The sequence below is a fragment of the Cydia fagiglandana genome, chromosome 11 (assembly GCF_963556715.1).
Source record: "Cydia fagiglandana chromosome 11, ilCydFagi1.1, whole genome shotgun sequence".
Lineage (NCBI taxonomy): Eukaryota > Metazoa > Arthropoda > Insecta > Lepidoptera > Tortricidae > Cydia > Cydia fagiglandana.
The window spans coordinates 10,409,424-10,423,941 of NC_085942.1; the positions used below are offsets into that span (position 1 = coordinate 10,409,424).

Here is a 14,518-nt window from a genome sequence, read left to right on the forward strand (position 1 = left end):
GGCATTCTGAATGACACATACCTATGGCGGTATATGTGACGTCTGTTTCGATATAGGTACTCGTACCTTCAGTACCTTCTGTTCAATAATACTTGGCCCTAATAGGTACATACCTGTTCTATCCCGTCAAAAAATGTAAACATATGCAAGTCTCGCAACGCAATTCTTCTACTCCAAAAAGTTTTGAGATATAATGTGAAACCAAGTCGGTTATTTTAGTCAGTGCCAGGGGGTGTTAAAACCGTATCAATATTAGATATCTTTAATTTTTAATATATGTTATAATGACGTTTATTTAGGCGTCGCCGTGCGTTTACCCGTAAACCTTACGACTTCTGTGTAGTAGAAGAAGTAGAGTTAAGCTCTAAGAAAATTATTTATTTATTTACATAAGTCTTCATTCAAAAAGGACATCGTTAATTAAATAACGCTCGAGTGAAATTCAGTAAGGTTAGTAAGAACGCAGCTCCGCTCGGATAAAATTCAAAAAGTCGCGTTAATTTATGCCTCAGTACATTGGCGTATCTTGTCCACAGTTTTTGAGCAATCCCATAACATTCTTAAGCCTAGCTGTGAGCTAGGCTTAAGAATTCTATGAGCTCTACAGAAGTCGCCGATAATTGCATACGATTTTCGAAACGATGCCGACTACAGAGTTACAACGAATTCATCAATGTCATCAATCGATCAAATGCTGCAATTTATCCAAACACGCATGCGATATTGGTGAGTTTTGTCCTTTAGCGCGAGAATCACGCCCCAATAGTAAATATAGAATAGATGTTGGCCGTCATTATTACTCGGTCGTATTCCAATATAAAATTAAATCCTTAATAACTAATGTAGTAGCGACATCTCAAGACTTGCTTTCAAAGCGGTAACCAACTTGCGTACCTACTGCACGTACTCTCGGTCCTAGTGAGTACCCAATTGCTGTGTTCATCAAGATCGTATTGATGCCGCGTGGGCTCTGATAACGAGTCGACAAGCAATAAAAACATATCGGAACATATCAGTCCAAATATTGGCGCGGGGACGCCGACGTGTACGTGATCTCGTTATTAGAGGCTGTACTGGGCTCGTTCTCACCGGTTCTAAGCATTTGCCTCAGGAGAACCAGTCTAAAGTATGATCTATTCTAGTTTTCGAATCAACTTACACCTAAACAACCTACTCTATAGCCTGAAATGAACGTTCGCCTGTGTTCACTAAGAGATGGAAATAAAAATCATGTTTTGGTATTTATACAGTTGATGTAAGAAATAAAAACAGTACTATGACTTAAATAAAGCCTTATGTATGAAGTAGCCTGTTACGAATACGAATATTCGCTTTCGCATTCGTATATACAAATATTCGCATTATTTTAAACATTTGCATCGGCATTCACGTTCGCGAATGTGAAGAATGTGACATTTGTGACATCCCGTATAACATAATATTAAAAGAACAGAATTTTATCTCATCGTATTTCGTTACATAATCTAGTGGGGTGACGCATGTAATGAAAAAAAAAGGATCGTTATTCAATATAAGATCATTAACCTAATGATGGATCGGTTAGTGATTGCCATCAAGATGTCATGTTGGTGCGCATTTGCGGCATCGCTATCGCGACGCTGTATCAACTATTTCGTCGTAAAATATATATCTTTGATTTACACCGTTTTTTTCTTTGGGTATTGTTTAAGCATGTATAAAGTACGAAGTATTTAACAATTTTATTTTCATCGTCTTGTTATAGAAATAAAAAACATACATTAGTTGTTAAATTCGATGCACGAATTTGTAACACAACTTTTGCTTTACATATCAAATACAATCAGTAAATCTTTAAAAACCTCCAGTCCCATCGTATGTAGGCGGAATGTTTTTTTATTGTCACGACCAATTTTTTTCGAATTAGGTTACAAATACTCATTTCAAAATTAAATATGTTTTGCTTTCTATTATATATCCCTATTGTTGGAATAAAGTAGTCCTTTAGTTCCCTAATATTTGTAGGTTTATGACTGTTATCTTTTAATATCAAAATGCGTATAAACATTTTTATTCGTAACGTTAAGTATACCTAGTGCCTGCCTAACCAAGATAACTTATAGTAAGTACATGTAAGTAACTAATATAAATTATACATATATGTACGATTGTACGCAGTGTTTTTTAACGGTTAAGCCTGCGCCTTTCAAACGAAGTGTCCTGGTTTCGAAGCCGAGGCTTGTGCTAATGACTTTCAGAACGAGTCATATACGAGTTTCATTTATACCTATAGGTACCTTCATAAAGATCTGGTTGAAGATTTCGTGTATTCGTATGTTCGTTCTCCGAACTTTCACCAAGTGTTTTCGATGCATCTTTGAGTTCATGATAGTTTGCATTTACGAGTAGGTAGAAAGCTTATCCCGGAGGGCAAAACTTGTGAAGTCGCACGTATACTATATACATACCTATAATATACTATATACCTACTCTTAAATCGATCAATCGATCGATGTATAAATCTATGTCCTCTTTTGTATTATATATCTGCCTATGTCTGTTTTTTTCCCCAATAAAGAAAATAAAATAAATAATAAAATATACGACAAATCATGGGATTAGTTGTCAAGCGGACCCCAGACTCTCATGAGCCGTGGCGAAATGCTGGGATAACGCGAGGAAGAAGAAGAAGAAGAATATACTATATCTATACTCTTCGTTTTTTGCGCAGACGAGGACAGTTATTCAAACACAAATGCTCTTATTTAAATGTACATATAAAACAGTTCCATTATAATGATACTGACAGAAAACGTACAGCCGTTAAAGGTAGGATCTGGAAACATACCTAAAATTAACATGTTGTAGAGATACAATAAGAAATAAACTGTCATTGAGTCGCAAAGGGGATGAAAAATGGGACGTGGGCGGATGTAGGTATTATATTAGATTTTTGCACAAACATGGATGGTATGCTCAATTTGATGCGTCATAAATCCCTGCATCTGCTCTTAAATGGCTGTTTATACGTACGTTAGTGTAAATAACTGTTACTGACACATTTCGAAATATTTGTAAAGCATTTTGTAACGTAGCCTTCACTGGGTCACACAAACAATCGGCAGCGGAAGCCATGCCTGAAAGCTGATAGTATTTAACAATTAAACATTGAAACAATGTGTTTTTATTGAAAGAGTAGGCCGCTTACCTTATTACTAACGTAGCTATGATTTTGTGAATTCTCGTTTTTAAATAGTTGATCTGTTACATAAAATATTTTGCTTTTCTGAATATCGAGTTCCCAGATGTAAGATATTCTTTCTTATTTTGTTTTATATCTTATACTTCTTTATTTTGCACTCTACAAGATTACTGTTCAGGTACTTGCTATAATTTGTGTAAGTATCTACTTGAATATAGGTACCTAAGTTCATAAAAGTAATTAAACAGGGAGCACTAAGATTGTAAACCGAAAATGGAGACTGTCAAATTAGAATAACTATTATGTATTATAATTATAGCAAACGACATGCGACGCGATTTGGAAAATGAGAGATTCACTTGTGGATTCACTAGATATGAAATAGTAAAGATATGTGATGTTCCACGGCAAAAGGTATCTTATGGCGACACCAATAAATAATATTGGAGCGGCGTTAATAATAGCGTATTCGTCAACCGCCCTAAGGTACCTTTTGCCGTGGAACGTCACATATCTTTACTATTTCATATCTAGTGAATCTCTAATTCATTTCCCAAATCGCGCCGATAATGATTGTTTGTCGCCACCAAAGTTGATATGCTTTTAATGGCTATGGCTTAACACGAGAGAGTAGCGGTACCGGGTCGTGAGTGAACATTAAACAATTACCTAGGTGTCAGTGGGGCAGCTCAAATGATTGCTCATCTACTAGTACAGCTAACTGTACATGACGTTGATTTCCTCGACAGCTCAATAGTTTCGGCTATCGAGGTCTGTATTAGAAATTACTCGGTGGATATATGAATGTTTAAACCAAAGCTTAATTATGCATATTATGTTAACAGTTTGTGTTTTTCTTAGTATATGACATTTATTTCAGTTTGTAATTTATATAATTAGTGTTTCTACTGAAAATGAAGACAAATTAAAATATTTTCTGAAAATACTTTAATTTGTTCTTATACTTCTAATAGTTTGCGTCTGGGATAATCAAAATAAATAAAACGTACCTGCGTTAAACAGCCGTACGACTTATGTCTACTATGATAATATATTTATTGGCTCTTAATACGATATTTAATTTAAAATAATGACTGGTGTAGATTTTATATCGTGTTCATAAATGTATTGCAGGGTTATATTCCGTGCGGTTGAAATCGAAACTGTAACCCCTGACTACCTGATAAATTTAGGTATCTACAGATATGTATGTAATGAAATGCGTAAGTCATATAAATATAATTAACATATGCTCGATAAAAGTCACGTATCTATAACAACATTAACCACCCATAGTCATCAGTTAGCATTACATTGTGAATCGTGAATTTTTCAAAAGAAGCTAGTACCAGGCATTGTACATCACGAAGGGTAGGTATTGTGCTAGTTCACCTTATATAAAGCAGCATAGGGCATTGCCATGAAGAAAACATTATTATGACAAAGTGAGGCGAGTGGCATCAGGTAAATGGTTCGGTCAGCGATCCCGAGTGCTCACTTAGCGACTTACCACGTCCTACCTAATTTTCAAAAGCCGTAAGCCTTATCAAAATCCTCGCGTATATACGACTTTATGCTGTTATTTGAGAACGCAGACTCCATCTAAAATGTGCAAGTTTTATCTTATTTCTCATGTACATACTATCTTTTATTGTTATCCTGCTAATGCTGGGAGCTACCCTCAGACTGCATGTCTGTCATTCTGCCAAGGTGTATTAAAAGCACACGGGATCATTGTCTCTTAGAATAAACAGTGGATTTAACTGTGAAATTGCTATGGCAAGTATTTATCGCGAGGCTTTTGCGAACCGGCTCCCGGACAATTTACGTAGGTAATTTAAATTTGAAATTTGATTAATTAAAATATAATTGAAATTCCAACAATTTAAAAATGACGTATAATGCCACTTGAAAAGTTAGCAATTATTTAATTAAAATATTGTAGCTCCGAAAAAGGTTTTATAATTCAATATTAGGTTGGCGCAAAAATACACTTAATTCAAACAACAAACATGTCCTACCAAAGAACTACTAGTTATTTGTATATTATGTAGGTACCTATATAGTTAGGTACCCATAACAAATTCTGAACGATTAAAATCTCAATTTAATTAAAATATTAGTCATGGTTTTATGGGATTAGTGTCGAGTAACGCGTGGAACTCGTATGTTTTTAATTGGCTCGGTTCCAGTCTTCAAGTCACATTGGTTAGTGAAATCTGAACGGGTCTCGCAAGGAAATGTGGAGTGTTTCATTGCTATTCCATGACCGACGTACCAAGTAGACCCCAAAAACAATTGAACTGTGTCTGATTGTTGCACCGTTTACGACACATCAAACAACAAATTGACAGGGAAACTGCTGCACGCTGGCTCGCTTTTAGGGTAACATTCCATTTCTAACCGCAGCTGCATTACTGTCAATTTTACTATGGAGATTGACAATGACAGCGACGCGTTCAGTACCTACCGGTAGTGCAGCTGTGGTTAGAAATGGAATGTTACCTTAATGCGTGAATTTACCTATGCATGCAGCAATATTAAACCAAGACATATAAGTATGGGTATTATACCTGTGCCCTGTTTATAAAAAGCTTGTAACTTGTAATACAAGTGGAAGTCCCTTTTTGACAGTTTTTGTTAGAAAGGGACTTCCGCTTGCATTACAAGTTACAAGCTTTTGATAAACAGGGCACTGGTTGATTTATCGAAGGATGACAAATTTCTGTCTTTTCGGGGTACAGATTAACAGTGCCTTTATTATCACTTTTAGATAGTAGTGGTAGCACCCCAGTGCTGGCACAGCTTTATACCGCTAATGCATTATTACAAGTACCTACCTATTGTTGCCATTGCAACACGATAGACTCTAATTACTGTAATGTTCTCTAAGTACCAACCTGCTGCACTTATATGCAATACGAATAATATTATGCATATTACTTGTAGGCGCTTATTGAATTGCAAATAAATTAGTACTCTATGAAATTTATTATGTCTGACTGAGCATATAATTACTGTGTAAATATAACATGTATACAAAGTGTCTATGTACTTTGTGTATGTACTTTAATTATGTATATATATGTATAGAGGATTTCACATAAAAGTACTCACTTTTTTCATTTTTGATTCTTATGTCACGCAGCCTAGATTTTAACTCTATAATAAGAATATATTTTTATCCGTTAATTCAGACCTAATAGGTAAATAATAGCTATAGGCATCATACCAGGATATAATATTATCCAAGTATAACTCAACAACTTTACTTACGTTAAATTTTTTGTTTAACCTTCGCGATAAATGAAAAAAGTTTAATGTAATCAATTCTTGGCAAGAAACGTTTTGTTTATTTATACTTAAGTCGAAAAACGTGTTTGACCAGTTGGTGTAGAAACATAAATAAAAGTAATATTTTAAAATATTTTATAATTCCATTATTGTTTACAGAATTTATTTATTTGTATACCTAACTTAAAAATATTTCGTATTAACTTCATAATGTTCTCTATCTATCGTTATTTCCAAACCGCTCGAGGAATGGCAGAACGGAGCGTTAGAACACAGCCACTTCATAATTAATATAAATAACAGTCTGTGAGTGTCACTCGCGCGCGAAGGGAAGATGCGCTCGAGCGCACAGGAGGCGGGTCCGCCGCCGCCGGAGAATAGCATCAGCGCGGCCTTGACATTTGAGGCGCGGGCGACGCGGGCGCAGGCCACTAGCCCCAGCGGCGGACGCGGTAGAAACGCGCCACAGGCAGGTACGGGTACCGCGCGGGCACCTGCACGTTCTCCAGGTTGTACCCACGCCGCCGCCTCACCAGCTCCTCGCTCACTTCGTTCCCGAGATCCCTTTTCGCCGGCCTCACGATTTTCACCACATTCGATTCTAACAACACGTCATCTGCGATCACCGCCTCCTCGGGTCTATTTTTTGTCACGAGCTTCGCTCTGTTCTTTTGGGCCGCTAGGTACTCGTCGTTGAGCACGTAGTCCAAAAGCTTTGGCACTTGGTTGTATCGCGTGGCATCGATCTCCCGCTCGTAGCCGAGCCGGTCCCGGGGAACCATCGCGACGAGCGCGACGATGAGCGCGGACGCGAGCGCTAGGTATGCGTGCATTTTACGTTGTGTGCGTCGACTGTTTGAGCCGCGCGCGATCAACACACACTTTATATATGCGAGTGATCGACACCATTCGTTCCAAATTTGAGTGTATATTTTTTGTGATCGATATAAGCTGGGGGCGCTCTTGAACTTGATATTGGATGACGCTGAGATGCAGGTGGGCTACGTCTAGCGGGATTTCGTGTCCATTGGAGCGGTCGGGTCGTGTCCAAGCTCGAGTAGGTACTGCAATTACTTGTATAATTTGATGCACCGCAGCGCACCGGTGGCTACGAACGCTCATGAACCTTGTTCCACATACATTAGCCGACATTACCCGACGTGGCTCTCGACTTTACAAGGTGACCACCACGGCGTGTATGCTTATCATGGTGTTTACACCTTGCCCTGTCTTTAATATTGCCTTTGAACACATAACAGTAAAAAAATATGGTATAGCAAATTACACCTTAATCGTCTTGTACTTAATACCATAGTAGTATATTAGTTGACATCAGTTGGGTGTAGGCTCTTAGGTGCCAGTTTATAATGACCACCTCTAAGCAAACATGTCTTGTTTTAAATACTATTAAAAAGTAGGAATAGTTTATTCGATAGGCAGGTAAAAAACAGAACTCAATATAAGTCATAACTAAAATGCAGGGGGCTTTAACGTTAATTTGTTCGCTTTGCTGAGAAGATAATCAGCACAAATTGCCCATTTACATAGTACACGACTTATTCAAGGATATCTGTCGTTTTATTTAAAACATTTATGGATGAATACTTATTAGGTACGTTAGAACGGCGTTATTATGATTACCACAAAAAATACGTAGCATTTATTAAAGCTGACGTCACGACTATTTTCGTTCATTGTACCATGTTATACCGTTATTGAATATTGGCAGCTAATTGATCATGGTCAATAATGATCAATAATTGAGCAATGTTGATTTACTTGTTGCCCACTGCCATTGTAGCTTAAATGTGATCTGTTTGCATTTTAATGAAGCTAATAAATTAGTAATACTTCCTTCCGAATTAATAAACGTAGCAGCAATTTCAAATACGAATGTCTTGTAAGTTGCGTTTTATTTCTAGCTTTAATCGAGTAATGCCGTTATGTCTTGTTTTTTTTTTTTATGTACGCCTAAGAGATTTTGAAAGAGAGATTTATTTAATATAAGCGATAATATTTCGCATTATTATGTTTCGTATTCAAATATGCAGATTCATCGATATATATATCGAAAACGAAATTGTTTTTTGAACGATAGGTAGAAATAGAAAGCCAAACAGACGAGTTTATCCGGAATCAAAATTCGAGGTCATCTTCGAATATAACATAGAAAACCAGAATAAATAGCGGAAGCCATGAGTTACCAACCTTCTGAGATTTGTTGCTCAGGTAATGATGTGTGTTTATTACAGTAATAACATGAAATACTGACTGGCTTCAAGAATAAAAATTAAATTCTAAAATTGTTACAGTTCTTACCTAGTCCTTTTTTACCTTCGTCGACAAAACGAGTGATGTTGATAAAGTCTAAGTATTTAATTTTATATCTTTGTATTTTATGTAAAAAAAATTGTATTTAGGAGGTGGTGTTGTTTAACGTTCCAGAAAATGGTTCTTGAAGAATGCCCATCCCGATCACTTGTAAAGTGACAAGGATGCAGATAGACAATTATCCGATTTGGATATGTCCGATAGTCCCCCCCCCCCTCAGATATAGCGAACGCACTAAGAATGCTCCACTCGCAAGCATTTTTAATTCATATTACGCGCTATAGATAAGACTGCCTTGCATGAGATGCGCTAATTAGGCGAGTAATCTGAAGCAAACGTGCGTTGTTATATGTCTAATTTCAGCGCTTGCTCAGTCGGAACCTGCATAATAGGTATGTAAGTAATAAACGTTTATAATTAAGGGAAGTATAAAAAACTGTAGCATATTTAAACCTAACATTAAGCAAATTAAGTCAGATAATTTTAATGGCGTTTAGGCCTTGCTATACTAATATCGATATGAATCAAGTCTTAAACTGGTTTCGTTTATTTATATGCACATTTGATTACATGAGGCGTAAGATTTACTTCTCAAAGATGCGCTGTCAGTTCAGTATAAGCTTAAAAAAATTGACTATTTATATGGAAATAATACTCGCAATTTCTTGAGATTGCTTCGTCTGTACCTAACTCATTTGTTTTAATGATTTAATTTATCATATAAAAATATTGGCAAAATTCAATTAAATTCTCTTTGTTGAAAACCTATTAAAATATAATCCACAAGGCGTTGTGTGTGTATTCTGTAATTTTTTCGTGGCTTACCACGTTCCGAGCTCTAACTCATATAATTCTGAAAAATAAGGCCGAGCGAGCGTATTATTAATGTATCAAAATAGTTACCACTTTAGTACGATTATATTAACATAGTAATGAGATTTATCGTGTAGTAAAACAGCGGAAATAACTCGGAAGTAAACGGAAGTTGCTCGATCTGAAACTCAATGTAAGTAGGTACGTACTACTTAGGCGTATTTGCGTCTCTCAAGGCAAATCTGAATACCCGCGCAGCTGTATTTATTCGGCTACGGTTTCCGAAATGAGGCAGCATTTAACGAATCCCAATGAATTTCGAATTTAGATCAAATTTAATCTGAACATGAGTGAGCTACGGTTTTACGCATTTGTTTTTATGTGCGGACATAAAATAGCGAACTTGAAGTTTGAGGTCTAGCATTTATATTTATTAGATATCTGTGCCATAACTATTATTAAAACTATACATTCTTAACGGGGTTTAAAAAATTGCGCGCTTTAGTGTATGCGATCATGAACTATAATCTAGTACTGCCTAAGTGAAGTCTCTGCGGCGTCAAGTGGCATTAAATTCGCCTTAGGTACTTGTTTACTTATGCCACAAATTGTCTAAAGTTTGATTTGATTGATTTGATTCAGCGTTTAGACTCTAAACGCTGAATCAAATCAATCAAATCAAACGCGAAATCACGTAGGTACTTCTGAAATCATGCGTGTTATTGGGACAGAATACTTAGAATTTTCGCTATAGCCGCAAAATAATACCTAGCATTTGCAGCATCTTTGTTTACCAACTGTAGATATTTAAAATCTTTATAAAATTTATCAGACTCCCCGTGAAGCCCCTCAATTGTGTTTAATTTGCAAATTAATCTCAGACTCAACGATTTGAAGTGATCGTTTTGCGTCTCATTCACCGATTGAAATTGACTTCGATAGTCAAGGAAATGCAAATTTGAAGACTCTATCGCTTAATTAAATTTAATCTAAACGAAACTCTTTCGCAGATTTTAAAATAGGATTCTAAATATGTCTTAACCTCTAGCCGCCCATACGTCAAACCTTGCCAAGCAAAATGAAATTTTATTTTGTCAACACAAAGTTCAAATTAAAATGAAACAGGAGACCTTTTTATAGGTCTTTGGGCAGCTAGAGGTTATAGTTACTATAATATAGTGAATACAAACTTTAAAAATAAAAATACGGTTAGTAAATGGTTTTTCGATAATTTCCCACAGTTAAAAAATAAATAATCTCACAAATAGCTATTATTTGTAGATACTTTACATCATGTAGGTAGTACATATTTAAGAAAATATTAAAATACCTAATTAATAAATTATCGATTATATTCAAGTCGGTTTACAGTAAGGAACTCATCCTAGTATTTAAAATAACTATAGATCCTTATCATAGGTACATATATACACATTAGTACTACATTAGTGCTGTATATTTTACCAAATAGATACATGACTTAGGTTGCCGACACATTTTTATGGATTGCAACGCGTCAATCTTCCGAATTTCAAGCTATAGGACCGTTCCTGTTTCGTGATTTCATAGATAAGTAACCGGAGTACCTATATAACAGTGAACGCATATATTTAGTATGGAAACCGCCTTTAGGAACATTACCGTTCAAATTCTCGGGCCAAATTAGCACACATACAAAATTACGCCTACATTTAAATAAGACGACGCGTTTACAGAGCCTGTAATCAAAGCTGGTAAACAAAATAATAGTCATCTTTATTACACTAATGGTACATAGCTAAGTGTAGATGAAATGCATATAATGTCAATAACTACCAATCAGCGACATTAATCCGCTAATAACCTTCTTGCTGTACGTACTGGCCGCTGAGAGTTTGCGGTTCATATTTGATTAGAATATGACTTGGACAGGGATAGGTTTATGCCATACATTGAAGAACCAGTCAAATAATTCACGTATAATAATTTAATGCAGATTAAAAGATAACTAGTTAAAATGTTGTTATGAAATGACAGACTGACTCAACATAAGTAAATATATCATTGTTGTATAAATGTATTCGGCTATAATAAGTATTTTGTATATTTTATTATCAATCTGTATGGCAGTGCGAAGTCACGTTCAGGTATAGTCTGTCCGTTTTTCTAAGATCAAGTACGCCATTGTAATGTATGGTAAACTTGATCTTAGAATTCAGACTGGCTATACAGCCTGCAAAATTTACATGGGTACACGAATCGGGTCAAAAATGGCTTGAGAGAGAACCGACATATAATGTGACGGTAGAGGGTGGATTCGAATGATCAACATTTTCAGATAATGTGTGTATTTGTTAAATTAATTCAGTGGAAGTGTATCTACATATAGGAGACCGGGTATGATTATCTCACGAGTTAGTCCGGGTATGGTTCCAGTAAAGGATGGTACGGCAGTGTTTGCTTCGCGCTCGACTTGGCGGGGGCACTACCGTGCCCCCCGATTCAGTGGAAGTGTATCTACATATAGGAGACCGGGTATGATTATCTCACGAGTTATATCTCATGAATAGAACATATTCTAGATATCTTTCCAGGCATCCACTTAATTTCATGTCTCTCTAATTGGACAGCTTTTTTCCATAGTTCTCTGCGAATAGCATCTTGTGGGAATCTGAATGGAAAGTAATGTAAAATGATAATATCAAATTTGATTATGAATTTGAAAGAATGAGGTAGTTTTTTTACAGCTCCGTCTCATTCAATAAAAAAGGAAAATACAAATCTGTAAGAAAGAATTCATTACCTACTACATTTATAATTATATAGAAAATACCTAAACCAAGCACAAGTTAATAAAATAGTCTACTTCATTTGGCATAACACCATCCCTATTATCCTTGCAATTTAAAAAGTCGTATGTTGTTATGAAAGTCGTATGCAGTTGTTACGTTTAGCTTAGCACGGTAGTATTGAAAACAAATCGTCATGTTTATTCCAAATTTTACTGAAGTTATCTGTTTACTACAAGTGAAAAGTGATTCCACTATCCTTGGTATGAACTAAAATAACTTCTGCACCACTTCACGACACATGAAGACATTTTTAATTACAAAAAAACGTTGTTTTTATAAATCAAATTAGCCATCCGTCACTGACTGTCATCTCGGACGAACTGAAGTTGCGAATCGAATAGTTTGTAAGCACCGCCTACAATCGAATAGTTTACGTTGGGTCATAACTGAGCGGACAGAATACTTCCATGTATATCAGTTCGCTGCTATCAGAGATGGGCATTAATCGATTAACTTTTTAATCGACTAATCAATCGATTAAAAAAGTTAATAGTCAAAATTAATCGGCGATTAATTTAATCGCGATTAATTTAGTCGACCTAACATACGATTGAAATTGAATTAATCTTAATATTAATCGATTAAATTTCTCGATTAACTCTCGATTGAAAGTAGACAGGTGGTCATTTTTGTATGTAACTAAAAATCAAAACTTCTTGCGTACACATTAAAAACCATTCCAGTGTTATAAATGTGCTTCAATAATATAAGATGGTTACATTGGTTACTATAATAATGCGGATAACTTAGCGCGGCATCTCTAGGTAAGGGTTTAGGGCTTGTAGCGCAGGTATAAAAATTAGAAAGAGAACGACGTATGTGTATGAAAGAGCAGACATTACTTACCTCATATCAGTTGTTTTCTATAAGGTTTCAACTTGTCAATGCAGTAATTACTTACTACTTACATCGAACGGATACTATCATATCGAAGACGGTCGAAATTAATAGTCTCCAAGTGAACATACATAAAAAATCGTCTGTTACTTATATTATTTATAAATGTTTCAGACGAATTAGGCACCTCGTCCTTTTTTTTTAAATCGGTTAAAAAGACCATATGTATTGCTAAAATTAATCGAGAGAAAATTAATCGAACTAATTAATCGATTAAAAAAATTAATCGCCGGTAATTAGTCGACGATTAATTTAATCGTGACAATATTAGTCGGAGCTTTTCGACTAAAATTAATTAATCGTCACTTTTAATCGTTGCTCGCGATTAAGTCGGTTAATTTTAATCGTTAATCGTCAGTCGATTACATTTTGCCCAACTCTGGCTGCTATATAATCAATGGAGCCTTACAGCGCGATTCGAACAATACTTATAAGAAATTACAGCTGTACGATACCGATATGTCAGTGTACAAAATGACGTTTTTTGGTTGATAGAATGTCACTTTTGAGACTGATAGACCAGTATCGTACCGCTGTCACTTCCTATAAGCGTTTTTCGAATCGGGCCGTTAGCTTGATGCGTAATGTTGGCGGTGGCAAGATGTTTCTGTACAGTCGCCATCAGATATATCAGAGCGGCCAAGGTGTTCACAATATAGGCGCCCTGACAATAGAGGCGTGTTCAGATATTTGTGAGCGCCTTGGCCGCTCCGATATATCTGATGGCGACTGTACAATGCTCACCAAACGACACCCGCCCAAGGACCCGCGGACAATGCGTGTAACGATAACGTCCCTCTTCCGCGTTAGCTCGTTCCGCATTTAACCACACCAGCATCGTTCAGAATATTAATATTCTTCAACCAAATTCGATTAACTCAATATACATTGCCTTTGTATACTTGAACGTGTTGTCTTCAAATTCAGTAGACTTTAGAATTACCTATCATCATAAAAGTAAAATATAGAGTTCGTATAAGCTACATTTTCATCGATTTGAATAGAAAAAAGTGAATGAGTGTCATTATAAATATAATATTTTCATAGAAAATTACATTAATGAGAAGATGACTTTGTCATTACAAATGCAATGCAGAGTTAGGCTGGTCCGACCTTAGTAGGGATGTTTTTGGTCAATACTTATATACAGAACGATTACACATACTCTAAG

The 14,518-nt window shown here is 35.9% G+C and overlaps 2 protein-coding genes across 2 annotated transcripts in view; one reads left to right on the top strand and one right to left on the bottom strand.

Annotated features, from left to right (window-relative positions):
• The window catches only part of LOC134668971 (uncharacterized), a 75,577-nt gene that overhangs the window by 45,478 nt on the left and 15,581 nt on the right, over nucleotides 1-14,518 (top strand). The window lies entirely within an intron of this gene.
• On the bottom strand, nucleotides 6,594-7,628 carry LOC134668989 (uncharacterized). Its single transcript, XM_063526505.1, has one exon. It carries the CDS (start codon nucleotides 7,306-7,308, stop codon nucleotides 6,907-6,909), a length of 402 nt encoding a protein of 133 aa, XP_063382575.1. The 5' UTR covers nucleotides 7,309-7,628; the 3' UTR covers nucleotides 6,594-6,906.

Bases quoted from the DNA above. Each gene is read 5' to 3' on its own strand.
- LOC134668989 (XM_063526505.1), bottom strand. From the start codon at position 7,308: ATGCACGCATACCTAGCGCTCGCGTCCGCGCTCATCGTCGCGCTCGTC.